At 37.2% G+C, this 17841-nt stretch overlaps 1 protein-coding gene across 1 annotated transcript in view; it reads left to right on the top strand.

The window, feature by feature from the left end:
* Window positions 1-733: 733 nt before the first annotated feature.
* LOC124028854 (alpha-actinin-2-like) overlaps window positions 734-17841 on the top strand; it is a gene marked incomplete at its 3' end in the record, with an annotated part of 26958 nt that continues 9850 nt past the window's right edge. Inside the window, exons 1-4 of the mRNA XM_046340776.1 lie at window positions 734-868; window positions 979-1114; window positions 1971-2090; window positions 6746-6832. Coding sequence (XP_046196732.1) covers window positions 734-868; window positions 979-1114; window positions 1971-2090; window positions 6746-6832 — 478 coding nt within the window. The remainder of the gene's footprint in view (window positions 869-978; window positions 1115-1970; window positions 2091-6745; window positions 6833-17841) is intronic.

Raw genomic sequence — 17841 nt, 5'->3', positions numbered from 1 at the left:
ACCTCTCTATAACTACAGGTTATAACAGGAAAACACTGCTCTCTCTACCCTCTCTATAACTACAGGTTATAACTACAGGTTATAACAGGAAAACACTGCTCTCTACCCTCTCTATAACTACAGGTTATAACTACAGGTTATAACAGGAAAACACTGCTCTCTACCCTCTCTATAACTACAGGTTATAACAGGAAAACACTGTTCTCTACCCTCTCTATAACTACAGGTTATAACAGGAAAACACTGCTCTCTACCCTCTCTATAACTACAGGTTATAACTACAGGTTATAACAGGAAAACACTGCTCTCTACCCTCTCTATAACTTACAGGTTATAACTACAGGTTATAACAGGAAAACACTGCTCTCTACCCTCTCTATGAATATAGGTTATAACTACAGGTTATAACTACAGGTTATAACAGGAAAACACAGCTTTATACAGAGGATGGATAAAGATAACCCCAAGCACTTTTCTTCCCAGAGCTCAAAGCCATCCCTCCGTGCCATGTATGTTGTCTGGTAAATGATACCCCAATAACGCTCTCTGACCACCGATTCATGGGTCTGAACGAGCGGCCAGCTGTCTGTGTGTAACCGATGTGAAACGGCTAGCTAGTTAGCGGTGGTGGGCGCTAATAGCGTTTCAATCGGGTGACGTCACTCGCTCTGAGACCTAGAAGTAGTTGTTCCCTTTTGCTCTGCAAGGGCCGCGGGCGTTTTGTTGTGGCGAGATGGGCAACGATGCTTCGTGGGTGTCAGTTGTTGATGTGTGCAGAGGGTCCCGGTTCGAGCCCGGTCGGGGCGAGGTCTACGGATCTAAAGTTAAACCTGGTTACATGTGCAACCGAGGCCCTTCCCAGTGTACTGTACACGGTAAAGTGTTGACAGAGATCGCTTTGTTTACAGACAAAACGCCAAGACACGTGAAAGAGTCAGACACAAGGACTAACCTGTGTTGATTGAACTCGTTGTTGAGCCGTACGTCTGTTGTGCTCAGACTTTCACAGCCTGGTGCAACTCTCACCTGAGGAAGGCTGGGACTGGGATTGAGAACATCGAGGAGGACTTCAGGAACGGACTGAAACTCATGCTGCTGCTTGAAGTCATTTCTGGTGAGTGTGTGTGTGTGTGTGTGTGTGTGTGTGTGTGTGTGTGTGTGTGTGTGTGTGTGTGTGTGTGTGTGTGTGTGTGTGTGTGTGTGTGTGTGTGTGTGTGTGTGTGTGTGTGTGTGTGTGTGTGTCTGTGCGTGTGTGTGCGTGTGTGTGCGTGTGTGTGCGTGTGTGTGCGTGTGTGTGTGTGATAGTTATTCTGAAAGGTGTGCCCGATACGTCAATACAGCCGCACGTCTCCTCTTCCTCAGGTGAAAGACTTCCCATGTCTCCTCTTCCTCAGGTGAAAGACTTCCCATGTCTCCTCTTCCTCAGGTGAAAGACTTCCCATGTCTCCTCTTCCTCAGGTGAAAGACTTCCCATGTCTCCTCTTCCTCAGGTGAAAGACTTCCCATGTCTCCTCTTCCTCAGGTGAAAGACTTCCCATGTCTCCTCTTCCTCAGGTGAAAGACTTCCCATGTCTCCTCTTCCTCAGGTGAAAGACTTCACATGTCTCCTCTTCCTCAGGTGAAAGACATCACATGTCTCCTCTTCCTCAGGTGAAAGACTTCCCATGTCTCCTCTTCCTCAGGTGAAAGACTTCACATGTCTCCTCTTCCTCAGGTGAAAGACTTCCCATGTCTCCTCTTCCTCAGGTGAAAGACTTCCCATGTCTCCTCTTCCTCAGGTGAAAGACTTCCCATGTCTCCTCTTCCTCAGGTGAAAGACTTCACATGTCTCCTCTTCCTCAGGTGAAAGACTTCCCATGTCTCCTCTTCCTCAGGTGAAAGACTTCCCATGTCTCCTCTTCCTCAGGTGAAAGACTTCCCATGTCTCCTCTTCCTCAGGTGAAAGACTTCCCATGTCTCCTCTTCCTCAGGTGAAAGACTTCCCAAACCAGACAGAGGGAAAATGCGCTTCCACAAGATAGCCAACGTCAACAAAGCTCTGGAGTACATCACCAGCAAAGGAGTCAAGCTGGTCTCCATTGGAGCTGAAGGTACATTATAGATCTATTTCACCACAGCTGAAGGTACATTATAGATCTATTTCACCACAGCTGAAGGTATGTTATAGATCTATTTCACCACAGCTGAAGGTACATTATAGATCTATTTCACCACAGCTGAAGGTATATTATAGATCTATTTCACCACAGCTGAAGGTACATTATAGATCTATTTCACCACAGCTGAAGGTATGTTATAGATCTATTTCACCACAGCTGAAGGTATGTTATAGATCTATTTCACCACAGCTGAAGGTGTATCTATTTCACCACAGCTGAAGGTACATTATAGATCTATTTCACCACAGCTGAAGGTATATTATAGATCTATTTCACCACAGCTGAAGGTACATTATAGATCTATTTCACCACAGCTGAAGGTGTATTATAGATCTATTTCAACACAGCTGAAGGTGTATCTATTTCACCACAGCTGAAGGTATGTTATAGATCTATTTCATCACAGCTGAAGGTACATTATAGATCTATTTCACCACAGCTGAAGGTACATTATAGATCTATTTCACCACAGCTGAAGGTATGTTATAGATCTATTTCACCACAGCTGAAGGTATATTATAGATCTATTTCACCACAGCTGAAGGTACATTATAGATCTATTTCACCACAGCTGAAGGTACATTATAGATCTATTTCACCACAGCTGAAGGTATGTTATAGATCTATTTCACCACAGCTGAAGGTATATTATAGATCTATTTCACCACAGCTGAAGGTGTATTATAGATCTATTTCACCACAGCTGAAGGTATATTATAGATCTATTTCACCACAGCTGAAGGTACATTATAGATCTATTTCACCACAGCTGAAGGTATATTATAGATCTATTTCACCACAGCTGAAGGTACATTATAGATCTATTTCACCACAGCTGAAGGTATGTTATAGATCTATTTCACCACAGCTGAAGGTATGTTATAGATCTATTTCACCACAGATGAAGGTATATTATAGATCTATTTCACCACAGCTGAAGGTGTATCTATTTCACCACAGCTGAAGGTACATTATAGACCTATTTCAACACAGCTGAAGGTGTATTATAGATCTATTTCACCACAGCTGAAGGTACATTATAGATCTATTTCACCACAGCTGAAGGTACATTATAGATCTATTTCACCACAGCTGAAGGTACATTATAGATCTATTTCACCACAGCTGAAGGTACATTATAGATCTATTTCACCACAGCTGAAGGTACATTATAGATCTATTTCACCACAGCTGAAGGTATGTTATAGATCTATTTCACCACAGCTGAAGGTACATTATAGATCTATTTCACCACAGCTGAAGGTACATTATAGATCTATTTCACCACAGCTGAAGGTACATTATAGATCTATTTCACCACAGCTGAAGGTATGTTATAGATCTATTTCACCACAGCTGAAGGTACATTATAATTTTCTACAGTCCACAGAAACACTACAGTAAATTCTACAGTATACTACAATCTGCAAAAACACGACAGTAATTACCATAGTGTATACTACAGTTTTCTTTTATTTATTCTCCGTTAACTGTAAGTACTACCTAATACTACAGCAAATACTATAGTATACTGTGGAATAAATACTATAGTATTCACTGCAGGGTTTTTGTGGACTTTAGGACTTCAGTATTTGGATTTGATTGTCTAATTGTATGTTGAAGTACTGCACTGTTAAAAAACAATATATATATTTTTTTACTTGAAAATCAATCTGTAGATTTTCCTAATTCCATTTTGTGCCAGGATGTAAAACGTCTGTTTTGGTAGATGTGTGAACATATCAGAATACTGAAACTTACAAAATACCTGCTGTTAACTTTAAAATGATTTACTTACAAAATACCTGCTGTTAACTTTAAAATGATTTACTTACAAAATACCTGCTGTTAACTTTAAAATGATTTACTTACAAAATACCTGCTGTTAACTTTAAAATGATTTACTTACAAAATACCTGCTGTTAACTTTAAAATGATTTACTTACAAAATACCTGCTGTTAACTTTAAAATGATTTACCCAAAGAGAGTATAAAGAAGATTTTCAGTGCTTGTTACTTTTTAGTCCGCAAAAACACTACAGTGAATACTATAGTATTTATACCACAGTATACTATAGTATTTACACCACAGTATACTATAGTATTTATACCACAATATACTATACTATTTACACCACAGTATACTATAGTATTTACACCACAGTATACTATAGTATTTAATACCACAGTATATTATAGTATTTACACCACAGTATACTATAGTATTTATACCACAGTATACTATAGTAGTTATACCATGGTATACTATAGTATTTACACCACAGTATACTATAGTATTTATACCATGGTATACTATAGTATTTATACCACAGTATACTATAGTATTTATACCACAGTATACTATACTATTTACATCACAGTATACTATAGTATTTACACCACAGTATACTATAGTATTTACACCACTGTATACTATAGTATTTACACCACAGTATACTATAGGTTTTATACCATGGTATACTATAGTATTTACACCACGGTATACTACAGTATTTATACCACAGTATATTATAGTATTGATACGACAGTATACTATAGTATTTAAACCATGGTATACTATAGTATTTACACCACAGTATACTACAGTATTTATACCACAGTATATTATAGTATTTATACCACAGTATAATATAGTATTTACACCACAGTATACTATAGTATTTACACCACAGTATACTATAGGTTTTATACCATGGTATACTATAGTATTTACACCACAGTATACTACAGTATTTATACCACAGTATTCTATAGTATTTATACCACAGTATACTATAGTATTTACACCACAGTATTCTATAGTATTTATACCACAGTATTCTATAGTATTTACACCACCGTATTCTATAGTATTTATACCACAGTATTCTATAGTATTTATACCACAGTATTCTATAGTATTTATACCACAGTATTCTATAGTATTTACACCACAGTATTCTATAGTATTTATACCACAGTATTCTATAGTATTTACACCACAGTATTCTATAGTATTTATACCACAGTATTCTATAGTATTTACACCACAGTATTCTATAGTATTTATACCACAGTATTCTATAGTATTTATACCACAGTATTCTATAGTATTTATACCACAGTAGTCTATAGTATTTACACCACAGTATACTACAGTATTTATACCACAGTATATTATAGTATTTATACCATGGTATACTATAGTATTTATACCACAGTATACTATAGTATTTACACCACAGTATACTATAGGTTTTATACCATGCTATACTATAGTATTTACACCACAGTATACTACAGTATTTATACCACAGTATATTATAGTATTTATACCACAGTATACTATAGTATTTATACCATGGTATACTATAGTATTTACACCACAGTATACTACAGTATTTACACCACAGTATACTATAGTATTTATACCATGGTATACTATATTATTTATACCACAGTATACTATAGTATTTATACCACAGTATACTATAGTATTTACACCACAGTATACTATAGTATTTATACCACAGTATAATATAGTATTTACACCACAGTATACTATAGTATTTACACCACAGTATACTATAGGTTTTATACCATGGTATACTATAGTATTTATACCACAGTATTCTATAGTATTTACACCACAGTATTCTATAGTATTTATACCACAGTATTCTATAGTATTTATACCACAGTATTCTATAGTATTTATACCACAGTATTCTATAGTATTTACACCACAGTATACTATAGTATTTATACCACAGTATACTATAGTATTTATACCACAGTATACTATAGTATTTATACCACAGTATACTATAGTATTTATACCACAGTATACTATAGTATTTATACCACAGTATTCTATAGTATTTATACCACAGTATACTATAGTATTTATACCACAGTATACTATAGTATTTATACCACAGTATTCTATAGTATTTATACCACAGTATACTATAGTATTTATACCACAGTATTCTATAGTATTTATACCACAGTATACTATAGTATTTATACCACAGTATTCTATAGTATTTATACCACAGTATTCTATAGTATTTATACCACAGTATACTATAGTATTTATACCACAGTATACTATAGTATTTATACCACATTATTCTATAGTATTTATACCACAGTATTCTATAGTATTTATACCACAGTATTCTATAGTATTTATACCACAGTATACTATAGTATTTATACCACAGTATTCTATAGTATTTATACCACAGTATACTATAGTATTTATACCACAGTATTCTATAGTATTTATACCACAGTATACTATAGTATTTATACCACAGTATTCTATAGTATTTATACCACAGTATTCTATAGTATTTATACCACAGTATTCTATAGTATTTATACCACAGTATACTATAGCATTTGTTTAATGTGTGCTCTGTGTGTCATTTAACATTGCATGTAGTTTGTATTCCAGTATATTATATCGACCATCCAATAAGACAAACTTACTGGAGGAATAGAGAACACAGGGACCTGGTTGAGAAAGACCGGGACGTCTCCATGACGACTGCATTACTGACCTGTTTCTCCTGCAGAGATTGTGGACGGCAACATTAAGATGACTCTGGGAATGATCTGGACCATCATTCTGCGCTTCGCCATCCAGGACATCTCAGTGGAAGGTTAGTTAATATAGTCATGTAGTTATAGTGTATAGTATGTTATCTCAGTGGAAGGTTAGATAATATAGTCATGTAGTTATAGTGTATAGTATGTTATCTCCATGGTTAGTTAATATAGTCATGTAGTTATAGTGTATAGTATGTTATCTCAGTGGAAGGTTAGATAATATAGTCATGTAGTTATAGTGTATAGTATGTTATCTCAGTGGAAGGTTAGATAATATAGTCATGTAGTTATAGTGTATAGTATGTTATCTCAGTGGAAGGTTCTCCAAGGTTAATATAGTCATGTAGTTATAGTGTATAGTATGTTATCTCCAAGGTTAGATAATATAGTCATGTAGTTATAGTGTATAGTATGTTATCTCAGTGGAAGGTTAGTTAATGTAGTATGTTATCTCCAAGGTTAGATAATATAGTCATGTAGTTATAGTGTATAGTATGTTATCTCAGTGGAAGGTTAGGTCATGTAGGTTATAGTATAATATAGTCATGTAGTTATAGTGTATAGTATGTTATCTCAGTGGAAGGTTAGTTAATATAGTCATGTAGTTATAGTGTATAGTATGTTATCTCCAAGGTTAGTTAATATAGTCATGTAGTTATAGTGTATAGTATGTTATCTCCAGTGGAAGGTTAGATAATATAGTCATGTAGTTATAGTGTATAGTATGTTATCTCAGTGGAAGGTTAGATAATATAGTCATGTAGTTATAGTGTATAGTATGTTATCTCCAAGGTTAGATAATATAGTCATGTAGTTATAGTGTATAGTATGTTATCTCAGTGGAAGGTTAGATAATATAGTCATGTAGTTATAGTGTATAGTATGTTATCTCCAAGGTTAGTTAATATAGTCATGTAGTTATAGTGTATAGTATGTTATCTCCAAGGTTAGATAATATAGTCATGTAGTTATAGTGTATAGTATGTTATCTCAGTGGAAGGTTAGATAATATAGTCATGTAGTTATAGTGTATAGTATGTTATCTCAGGTTAGAAATATAGGTTAGTTAATATAGTCATGTAGTTATAGTGTATAGTATGTTATCTCCAAGGTTAGATAATATAGTCATGTAGTTATAGTGTATAGTATGTTATCTCAGTGGAAGGTTAGTTAATATAGTCATGTAGTTATAGTGTATAGTATGTTATCTCCAAGGTTAGTTAATATAGTCATGTAGTTATAGTGTATAGTATGTTATCTCAGTGGAAGGTTAGATAATATAGTCATGTAGTTATAGTGTATAGTATGTTATCTCAGTGGAAGGTTAGTTAATATAGTCATGTAGTTATAGTGTATAGTATGTTATCTCCAAGGTTAGATAATATAGTCATGTAGTTATAGTGTATAGTATGTTATCTCAGTGGAAGGTTAGTTAATATAGTCATGTAGTTATAGTGTATAGTATGTTATCTCCAAGGTTAGTTAATATAGTCATGTAGTTATAGTGTATAGTATGTTATCTCAGTGGAAGGTTAGATAATATAGTCATGTAGTTATAGTGTATAGTATGTTATCTCAGTGGAAGGTTAGTTAATATAGTCATGTAGTTATAGTGTATAGTATGTTATCTCCAAGGTTAGTTAATATAGTCATGTTAGTTATAGTGTATAGTATGTTATCTCAAGGTTAGTTAATATAGTCATGTAGTTATAGTGTATAGTATGTTATCTCCAAGGTTAGTTAATATAGTCATGTAGTTATAGTGTATAGTATGTTATCTCCAAGGTTAGATAATATAGTCATGTAGTTATAGTGTATAGTATGTTATCTCAGTGGAAGGTTAGATAATATAGTCATGTTAGTTATAGTGTATAGTATGTTATCTCCAGTGGAAGGTTAGTTAATATAGTCATGTAGTTATAGTGTATAGTATGTTATCTCCAAGGTTAGTTAATATAGTCATGTAGTTATAGTGTATAGTATGTTATCTCAGTGGAAGGTTAGTAATATAGTCATGTAGTTATAGTGTATAGTATGTTATCTCCAAGGTTAGATAATATAGTCATGTAGTTATAGTGTATAGTATGTTATCTCCAAGGTTAGATAATATAGTCATGTAGTTATAGTGTATAGTATGTTATCTCAGTGGAAGGTTAGATAATATAGTATGTAGTTATAGTGTATAGTATGTTATCATGTTAGTTATAGTGTATATATGTCTCCATTAGTTAATATAGTCATGTAGTTATAGTGTATAGTATGTTATCTCAGTGGAAGGTTAGTTAATATAGTCATGTAGTTATAGTGTATAGTATGTTATCTCAGTGGAAGGTTAGATAATATAGTCATGTAGTTATAGTGTATAGTATGTTATCTCCAAGGTTAGTTAATATAGTCATGTAGTTATAGTGTATAGTATGTTATCTCCAAGGTTAGTTAATATAGTCATGTAGTTATAGTGTATAGTATGTTATCTCCAAGGTTAGATAATATAGTCATGTAGTTATAGTGTATAGTATGTTATCTCCAAGGTTAGATAATATAGTCATGTAGTTATAGTGTATAGTATGTTATCTCCAAGGTTAGATAATATAGTCATGTAGTTATAGTGTATAGTATGTTATCTCAAGGTTAGTTAATATAGTCATGGTTATAGTGTAATATAGTTATCTCATGGAAGGTTAGTTAATATAGTCATGTAGTTATAGTGTATAGTATGTTATCTCCAAGGTTAGATAATATAGTCATGTAGTTATAGTGTATAGTATGTTATCTCAAAGGTTAGTTAATATAGTCATGTAGTTATAGTGTATAGTATGTTATCTCCAAGGTTAGATAATATAGTCATGTAGTTATAGTGTATAGTATGTTATCTCCAAGGTTAGATAATATAGTCATGTAGTTATAGTGTATAGTATGTTATCTCCAAGGTTAGATAATATAGTCATGTAGTTATAGTGTATAGTATGTTATCTCAGTGGAAGGTTAGTATAGTCATGTAGTTATAGTGTATAGTATGTTATCTCCATCTCATGTAGTTATAGGTTAGATAATATAGTCATGTAGTTATAGTGTATAGTATGTTATCTCCAAGGTTAGTTAATATAGTCATGTAGTTATAGTGTATAGTATGTTATCTCCAAGGTTAGTTAATATAGTCATGTAGTTATAGTGTATAGTATGTTATCTCAGTGGAAGGTTAGATAATATAGTCATGTAGTTATAGTGTATAGTATGTTATCTCAGTGGAAGGTTAGTTAATATAGTCATGTAGTTATAGTGTATAGTATGTTATCTCCAAGGTTAGTTAATATAGTCATGTAGTTATAGTGTATAGTATGTTATCTCCAAGGTTAGATAATATAGTCATGTAGTTATAGTGTATAGTATGTTATCTCCAAGGTTAGATAATATAGTCATGTAGTTATAGTGTATAGTATGTTATCTCAGTGGAAGGTTAGATAATATAGTCATGTAGTTATAGTGTATAGTATGTTATCTCCAAGGTTAGATAATATAGTCATGTAGTTATAGTGTATAGTATGTTATCTCAGTGGAAGGTTAGTTAATATAGTCATGTAGTTATAGTGTATAGTATGTTATCTCCAAGGTTAGTTAATATAGTCATGTAGTTATAGTGTATAGTATGTTATCTCCAAGGTTAGTTAATATAGTCATGTAGTTATAGTGTATAGTATGTTATCTCAGTGGAAGGTTAGTTAATATAGTCATGTAGTTATAGTGTATAGTATGTTATCTCCAAGGTTAGTTAATATAGTCATGTAGTTATAGTGTATAGTATGTTATCTCCAAGGTTAGATAATATAGTCATGTAGTTATAGTGTATAGTATGTTATCTCCAAGGTTAGTTAATATAGTCATGTAGTTATAGTGTATAGTATGTTATCTCAGTGGAAGGTTAGTTAATATAGTCATGTAGTTATAGTGTATAGTATGTTATCTCCAAGGTTAGTTAATATAGTCATGTAGTTATAGTGTATAGTATGTTATCTCCAAGGTTAGATAATATAGTCATGTAGTTATAGTGTAGTATATCTCCAAGGTTAGTAATATAGTCATGTAGTTATAGTGTATAGTATGTTATCTCCAAGGTTAGTTAATATAGTCATGTAGTTATAGTGTATAGTATGTTATCTCAGTGGAAGGTTAGTTAATATAGTCATGTAGTTATAGTGTATAGTATGTTATCTCAGTGGAAGGTTAGAATAAGTATAGTCATTAGTAATATAGTTATAGTGTATAGTATGTTATCTCAGTGGAAGGTTAGTTAATATAGTCATGTAGTTATAGTGTATAGTATGTTATCTCAGGTTAGATAATATAGTCATGTAGTTATAGTGTATAGTATGTTATCTCAGAAGGTTAGTTAATATAGTCATGTAGTTATAGTGTATAGTATGTTATCTCAGTGGAAGGTTAGTTAATATAGTCATGTAGTTATAGTGTATAGTATGTTATCTCAGTGGAAGGTTAGATAATATAGTCATGTAGTTATAGTGTATAGTATGTTATCTCCAAGGTTAGATAATATAGTCATGTAGTTATAGTGTATAGTATGTTATCTCCAAGGTTAGATAATATAGTCATGTAGTTATAGTGTATAGTATGTTATCTCAGTGGAAGGTTAGATAATATAGTCATGTAGTTATAGTGTATAGTATGTTATCTCAGGTTAGGTCAAGGTTAGTATATCTCAGTGGATTATAATATAGTCATGTAGTTATAGTGTATAGTATGTTTATCTCATGTGGAAGGTTAGTAATATAGTCATCTCAGTGGAAGGTTAGTTAATATAGTCATGTAGTTATAGTGTATAGTATGTTATCTCAGTGGAAGGTTAGTTAATATAGTCATGTAGTTATAGTGTATAGTATGTTATCTCCAAGGTTAGATAATATAGTCATGTAGTTATAGTGTATAGTATGTTATCTCCAAGGTTAGTTAATATAGTCATGTAGTTATAGTGTATAGTATGTTATCTCCAAGGTTAGTTAATATAGTCATGTAGTTATAGTGTATAGTATGTTATCTCAGTGGAAGGTTAGATAATATAGTCATGTAGTTATAGTGTATAGTATGTTATCTCAGTGGAAGGTTAGATAATATAGTCATGTAGTTATAGTGTATAGTATGTTATCTCAGTGGAAGGTTAGTTAATATAGTCATGTAGTTATAGTGTATAGTATGTTATCTCCAAGGTTAGTTAATATAGTCATGTAGTTATAGTGTATAGTATGTTATCTCAGTGGAAGGTTAGATAATATAGTCATGTAGTTATAGTGTATAGTATGTTATCTCCAAGGTTAGTTAATATAGTCATGTAGTTATAGTGTATAGTATGTTATCTCCAAGGTTAGTTAATATAGTCATGTAGTTATAGTGTATAGTATGTTATCTCCAAGGTTAGATAATATAGTCATGTAGTTATAGTGTATAGTATGTTATCTCAGTGGAAGGTTAGATAATATAGTCATGTAGTTATAGTGTATAGTATGTTATCTCCAAGGTTAGTTAATATAGTCATGTAGTTATAGTGTATAGTATGTTATCTCCAAGGTTAGATAATATAGTCATGTAGTTATAGTGTATAGTATGTTATCTCCATGGTTAGTTAATATAGTCATGTAGTTATAGTGTATAGTATGTTATCTCATTGGAAGGTTAGATAATATAGTCATGTAGTTATAGTGTATAGTATGTTATCTCCATGGTTAGTTAATATAGTCATGTAGTTATAGTGTATAGTATGTTATCTCCAAGGTTAGATAATATAGTCATGTAGTTATAGTGTATAGTATGTTATCTCCATGGTTAGTTAATATAGTCATGTAGTTATAGTGTATAGTATGTTATCTCATTGGAAGGTTAGATAATATAGTCATGTAGTTATAGTGTATAGTATGTTATCTCAGTGGAAGGTTAGTTAATATAGTCATGTAGTTATAGTGTATAGTATGTTATCTCAGTGGAAGGTTAGATAATATAGTCATGTAGTTATAGTGTATAGTATGTTATCTCCAGTGGAAGGTTAGATAATATAGTCATGTAGTTATAGTGTATAGTATGTTATCTCCAAGGTTAGTTAATATAGTCATGTAGTTATAGTGTATAGTATGTTATCTCAGTGGAAGGTTAGTTAATATAGTCATGTAGTTATAGTGTATAGTATGTTATCTCCAAGGTTAGTTAATATAGTCATGTAGTTATAGTGTATAGTATGTTATCTCCAAGGTTAGATAATATAGTCATGTAGTTATAGTGTATAGTATGTTATCTCCAAGGTTAGATAATATAGTCATGTAGTTATAGTGTATAGTATGTTATCTCCAAGGTTAGATAATATAGTCATGTAGTTATAGTGTATAGTATGTTATCTCCAAGGTTAGTTAATATAGTCATGTAGTTATAGTGTATAGTATGTTATCTCAGTGGAAGGTTAGATAATATAGTCATGTAGTTATAGTGTATAGTATGTTATCTCAGTGGAAGGTTAGTTAATATAGTCATGTAGTTATAGTGTATAGTATGTTATCTCAGTGGAAGGTTAGTTAATATAGTCATGTAGTTATAGTGTATAGTATGTTATCTCAGTGGAAGGTTAGATAATATAGTCATGTAGTTATAGTGTATAGTATGTTATCTCAGTGGAAGGTTAGTTAATATAGTCATGTAGTTATAGTGTATAGTATGTTATCTCAGTGGAAGGTTAGATAATATAGTCATGTAGTTATAGTGTATAGTATGTTATCTCAGTGGAAGGTTAGATAATATAGTCATGTAGTTATAGTGTATAGTATGTTATCTCAGTGGAAGGTTAGATAATATAGTCATGTAGTTATAGTGTATAGTATGTTATCTCCAAGGTTAGTTAATATAGTCATTTACATTTACATTTAAGTCATTTAGCAGACGCTCTTATCCAGAGCGACTTACAAATTGGTGCATTCACCTTATGACATCCAGTGGGACAGTCACTTAACAATAGTGCATCTAAAACTTAGGGGGTGGGGTGAGAGGGATTACTTAACCTATCCTAGGTATTCCTTAAAGAGGTGGGGTTTCAGGTGTCTCCGGAAGGTGGTGATTGACTCCGCTGTCCTGGCGTCGTGAGGGAGTTTGTTCCACCATTGGGGGGCCAGGGCAGCGAACAGTTTTGACTGGGCTGAGCGGGAGCTGTACTTCCTCAGTGGTAGGGAGGCGAGCAGGCCAGAGGTGGATGAACGCAGTGCCCTTGTTTGGGTGTAGGGCCTGATCAGAGCCTGGAGGTACTGAGGTGCCGTTCCCCTCACAGCTCCGTAGGCAAGCACCATGGTCTTGTAGCGGATGCGAGCTTCAACTGGAAGCCAGTGGAGAGAACAGAGGAGCGGGGTGACGTGAGAGAACTTGGGAAGGTTGAACACCAGACGGGCTGCGGCGTTCTGGATGAGTTGAAGGGGTTTAATGGCACAGGCAGGGAGCCCAGCCAACAGCGAGTTGCAGTAATCCAGACGGGAGATGACAAGTGCCTGGATTAGGACCTGCGCCGCTTCCTGTGTGAGGCAGGGTCGTACTCTGCGGATGTTGTAGAGCATGAACCTACAGGAACGGGCCACCGCCTTGATGTTAGTTGAGAACGACAGGGTGTTGTCCAGGATCACGCCAAGGTTCTTGGCGCTCTGGGAGGAGGACACAATGGAGTTGTCAACCGTGATGGCGAGATCATGGAACGGGCAGTCCTTCCCGGGAGGAAGAGCAGCTCCGTCTTGCCGAGGTTCAGCTTGAGGTGGTGATCCGTCATCCACACTGATATGTCTGCCAGACATGCAGAGATGCGATTCGCCACCTGGTCATCAGAAGGGGGAAAGGAGAAGATTAATTGTGTGTCGTCTGCATAGCAATGATAAGAGAGACCATGTGAGGTTATGACAGAGCCAAGTGACTTGGTGTATAGCGAGAATAGGAGAGGGCCAAGAACAGAGCCCTGGGGACACCAGTGGTGAGAGCGCGTGGTGAGGAGACAGATTCTCGCCACGCCACCTGGTAGGAGCGACCTGTCAGGTAGGACGCAATCCAAGCGTGGGCCGCGCCGGGAGATGCCCAACTCGGAGAGGGTGGAGAGGAGGATCTGATGGTTCACAGTATCGAAGGCAGCCGATAGATCTAGAAGGATGAGAGCAGAGGAGAGAGAGTTAGCTTTAGCAGTGCGGAGCGCCTCCGTGATACAGAGGAGAGCAGTCTCAGTTGAATGACTAGTCTTGAAACCTGACTGATTTGGATCAAGAAGGTCATTCAGAGAGAGATAGCGGGAGAGCTGGCCAAGGACAGCACGTTCAAGAGTTTTGGAGAGAAAAGAAAGAAGGGATACTGGTCTGTAATTGTTGACATCGGAGGGATCGAGTGTAGGTTTTTTCAGAAGGGGTGCAACTCTCGCTCTCTTGAAGACGGAAGGGACGTAGCCAACGGTCAGGGATGAGTTGATGAGCGAGGTGAGGTAAGGGAGAAGGTCTCCGGAAATGGTCTGGAGAAGAGAGGAGGGGATAGGGTCAAGCGGGCAGGTTGTTGGGCGGCCGGCCGTCACAAGACGCGAGATTTCATCTGGAGAGAGAGGGGAGAAAGAGGTCAGAGCACAGGGTAGGGCAGTGTGAGCAGAACCAGCAGTGTCGTTTGACTTAGCAAACGAGGATCGGATGTCGTCGACCTTCTTTTCAAAATGGTTGACGAAGTCATCTGCAGAGAGGGAGGAGGGGGGGGGGGGGCGGAGGATTCAGGAGGGAGGAGAAGGTGGCAAAGAGCTTCCTAGGGTTAGAGGCAGCAGCTTGGAATTTAGCGTGGTAGAAAGTGGCTTTAGCAGCAGAGACAGAGGAGGAAAATGTAGAGAGGAGGGAGTGAAAGGATGCCAGGTCCGCAGGGAGGCGAGTTTTCCTCCATTTCCGCTCGGCTGCCCGGAGCCCTGTTCTGTGAGCTCGCAATGAGTCATCGAGCCACGGAGCGGGAGGGAGGACCGAGCCGGCCTGGAGGATAGGGGACATAGAGAGTCAAGGGATGCAGAGAGGGAGGAGAGGAGGGTTGAGGAGGCAGAATCAGTAGATAGGTGGGAGAAGGTTTGAGCGGAGGGAAGAGATGATAGGATGGAAGAGGAGAGAGTAGCGGGGAGAGAGAGCGAAGGTTGGGACGGCGCGATACCATCCGAGTAGGGGCAGTGTGGGAGGTGTTGGATGAGAGCGAGAGGGAAAAGGATACAAGGCAGTGGTCGGAGACTTGGAGGGAGTTGCAATGAGGTTAGTGGAAGAACAGCATCTAGTAAAGATGAGGTCGAGCGTATTGCCTGCCTTGTGAGTAGGGGGGAAGGTGAGAGGGTGAGGTCAAAAGAGGAGAGGAGTGGAAAGAAGGAGGCAGAGAGGAAAGAGTCAAAGGTAGACGTGGGGAGGTTAAAGTCGCCCAGAACTGTGAGAGGTGAGCCGTCCTCAGGAAAGGAGCTTATCAAGGCATCAAGCTCATTGATGAACTCTCCGAGGGAACCTGGAGGGCGATAAATGATAAGGATGTTAAGCTTGAAAGGGCTAGTAACTGTGACAGCATGGAATTCAAAGGAGGCGATAGACAGATGGGTAAGGGAGAAAGAGAGAATGACCACTTGGGAGAGATGAGGATCCCGGTGCCACCACCCCGCTGACCAGACGCTCTCGGGGTGTGCGAGAACACGTGGGCGGACGAAGAGAGAGCAGTAGGAGTAGCAGTGTTGTCTGTGGTGATCCATGTTTCCGTCAGGGCCAAGAAGTCGAGGGACTGGAGGGAGGCATAGGCTGAGATGAACTCTGCCTTGTTGACCGCAGATTGGCAGTTCCAGAGGCTACCGGAGACCTGGAACTCCACGTGGGTCGTGCGCGCTGGGACCACCAGAGTAGGGTGGCCGCGGCCACGCGGTGAGGAGCGTTTGTATGGTCTGTGCAGAGAGGAGAGAACAGGGATAAACCGACACATAGTTGACAGGCTACAGAAGAGGCTACGCTAATGCAAAGGAGATTGGAATGACAAGTGGACTACACGTCTCGAATGTTCAGAAAGTTAAGCTACGTAGCAAGAATCTTATTCAAATCAAATCAAATCAAATTTATTTATATAGCCCTTCGTACATCAGCTGATATCTCAAAGTGCTGTACAGAAACCCAGCCTAAAACCCCAAACAGCAAACAATGCAGGTGTAAAAGCACGGTGGCTAGGAAAAACTCCCTAGAAAGGCCAAAACCTAGGAAGAAACCTAGAGAGGAACCGGGCTATGTGGGGTGGCCAGTCCTCTTCTGGCTGTGCCGGGTAGAGATTATAACAGAAAATGACCAAGATGTTCAAATGTTCATAAATGACCAGCATGGTCAAATAATAATAAGGCAGAACAGTTGAAACTGGAGCAGCAGCACAGTCAGGTGGACTGGGGACAGCAAGGAGCCATCATGTCAGGTAGTCCTGGGGCACGGTCCTAGGGCTCAGGTCCTCCGAGAGAGAGAAAGAAAGAGAGAATTAGAGAGAGCATATGTGGGGTGGCCAGTCCTCTTCTGGCTGTGCCGGGTGGAGATTATAACAGAACGTGGCCAAGATGTTCAAATGTTCATAAATGACCAGCATGGTTGAATAATAGTAAGGCAGAACAGTTGAAACTGGAGCAGGAGCATGGCCAGGTGGACTGGGGACAGCAAGGAGTCCTCATGTCAGGTAGTCCTGGGACATGGTCCTAGGGCCCAGGCCAGTTGAAACTGGAGCAGCAGCATGGCCAGGTGGACTGGGGACAGCAAGGAGTCATCATGTCAGGTAGTCCTGGGGCATGGTTCTAGGGCTCAGGTCCTCCGAGAGAGAGAAAGAAGGAGAGAAGGAGAGAATTAGAGAACGCACACTTAGATTTACACAGGACACCGAATAGGACAGGAGAAGTACTCCAGATAAACAAACTGACCCTAGCCCCCCGACACATAAACTACTGCAGCATAAATACTGGAGGCTGAGACAGGAGGGGTCAGGAGACACTGTGGCCCCATCCGAGGATGGCTAAAATTGACTAAAATTGACTAAG

Source organism: Oncorhynchus gorbuscha, unplaced genomic scaffold, assembly GCF_021184085.1.
Source record: "Oncorhynchus gorbuscha isolate QuinsamMale2020 ecotype Even-year unplaced genomic scaffold, OgorEven_v1.0 Un_scaffold_4912, whole genome shotgun sequence".
NCBI classification, from domain to species: Eukaryota; Metazoa; Chordata; class Actinopteri; order Salmoniformes; family Salmonidae; genus Oncorhynchus; species Oncorhynchus gorbuscha.
The sequence above is the reverse complement of the archived record's forward strand: the minus strand, read 5'-3'. Positions and strand labels throughout refer to the sequence as shown.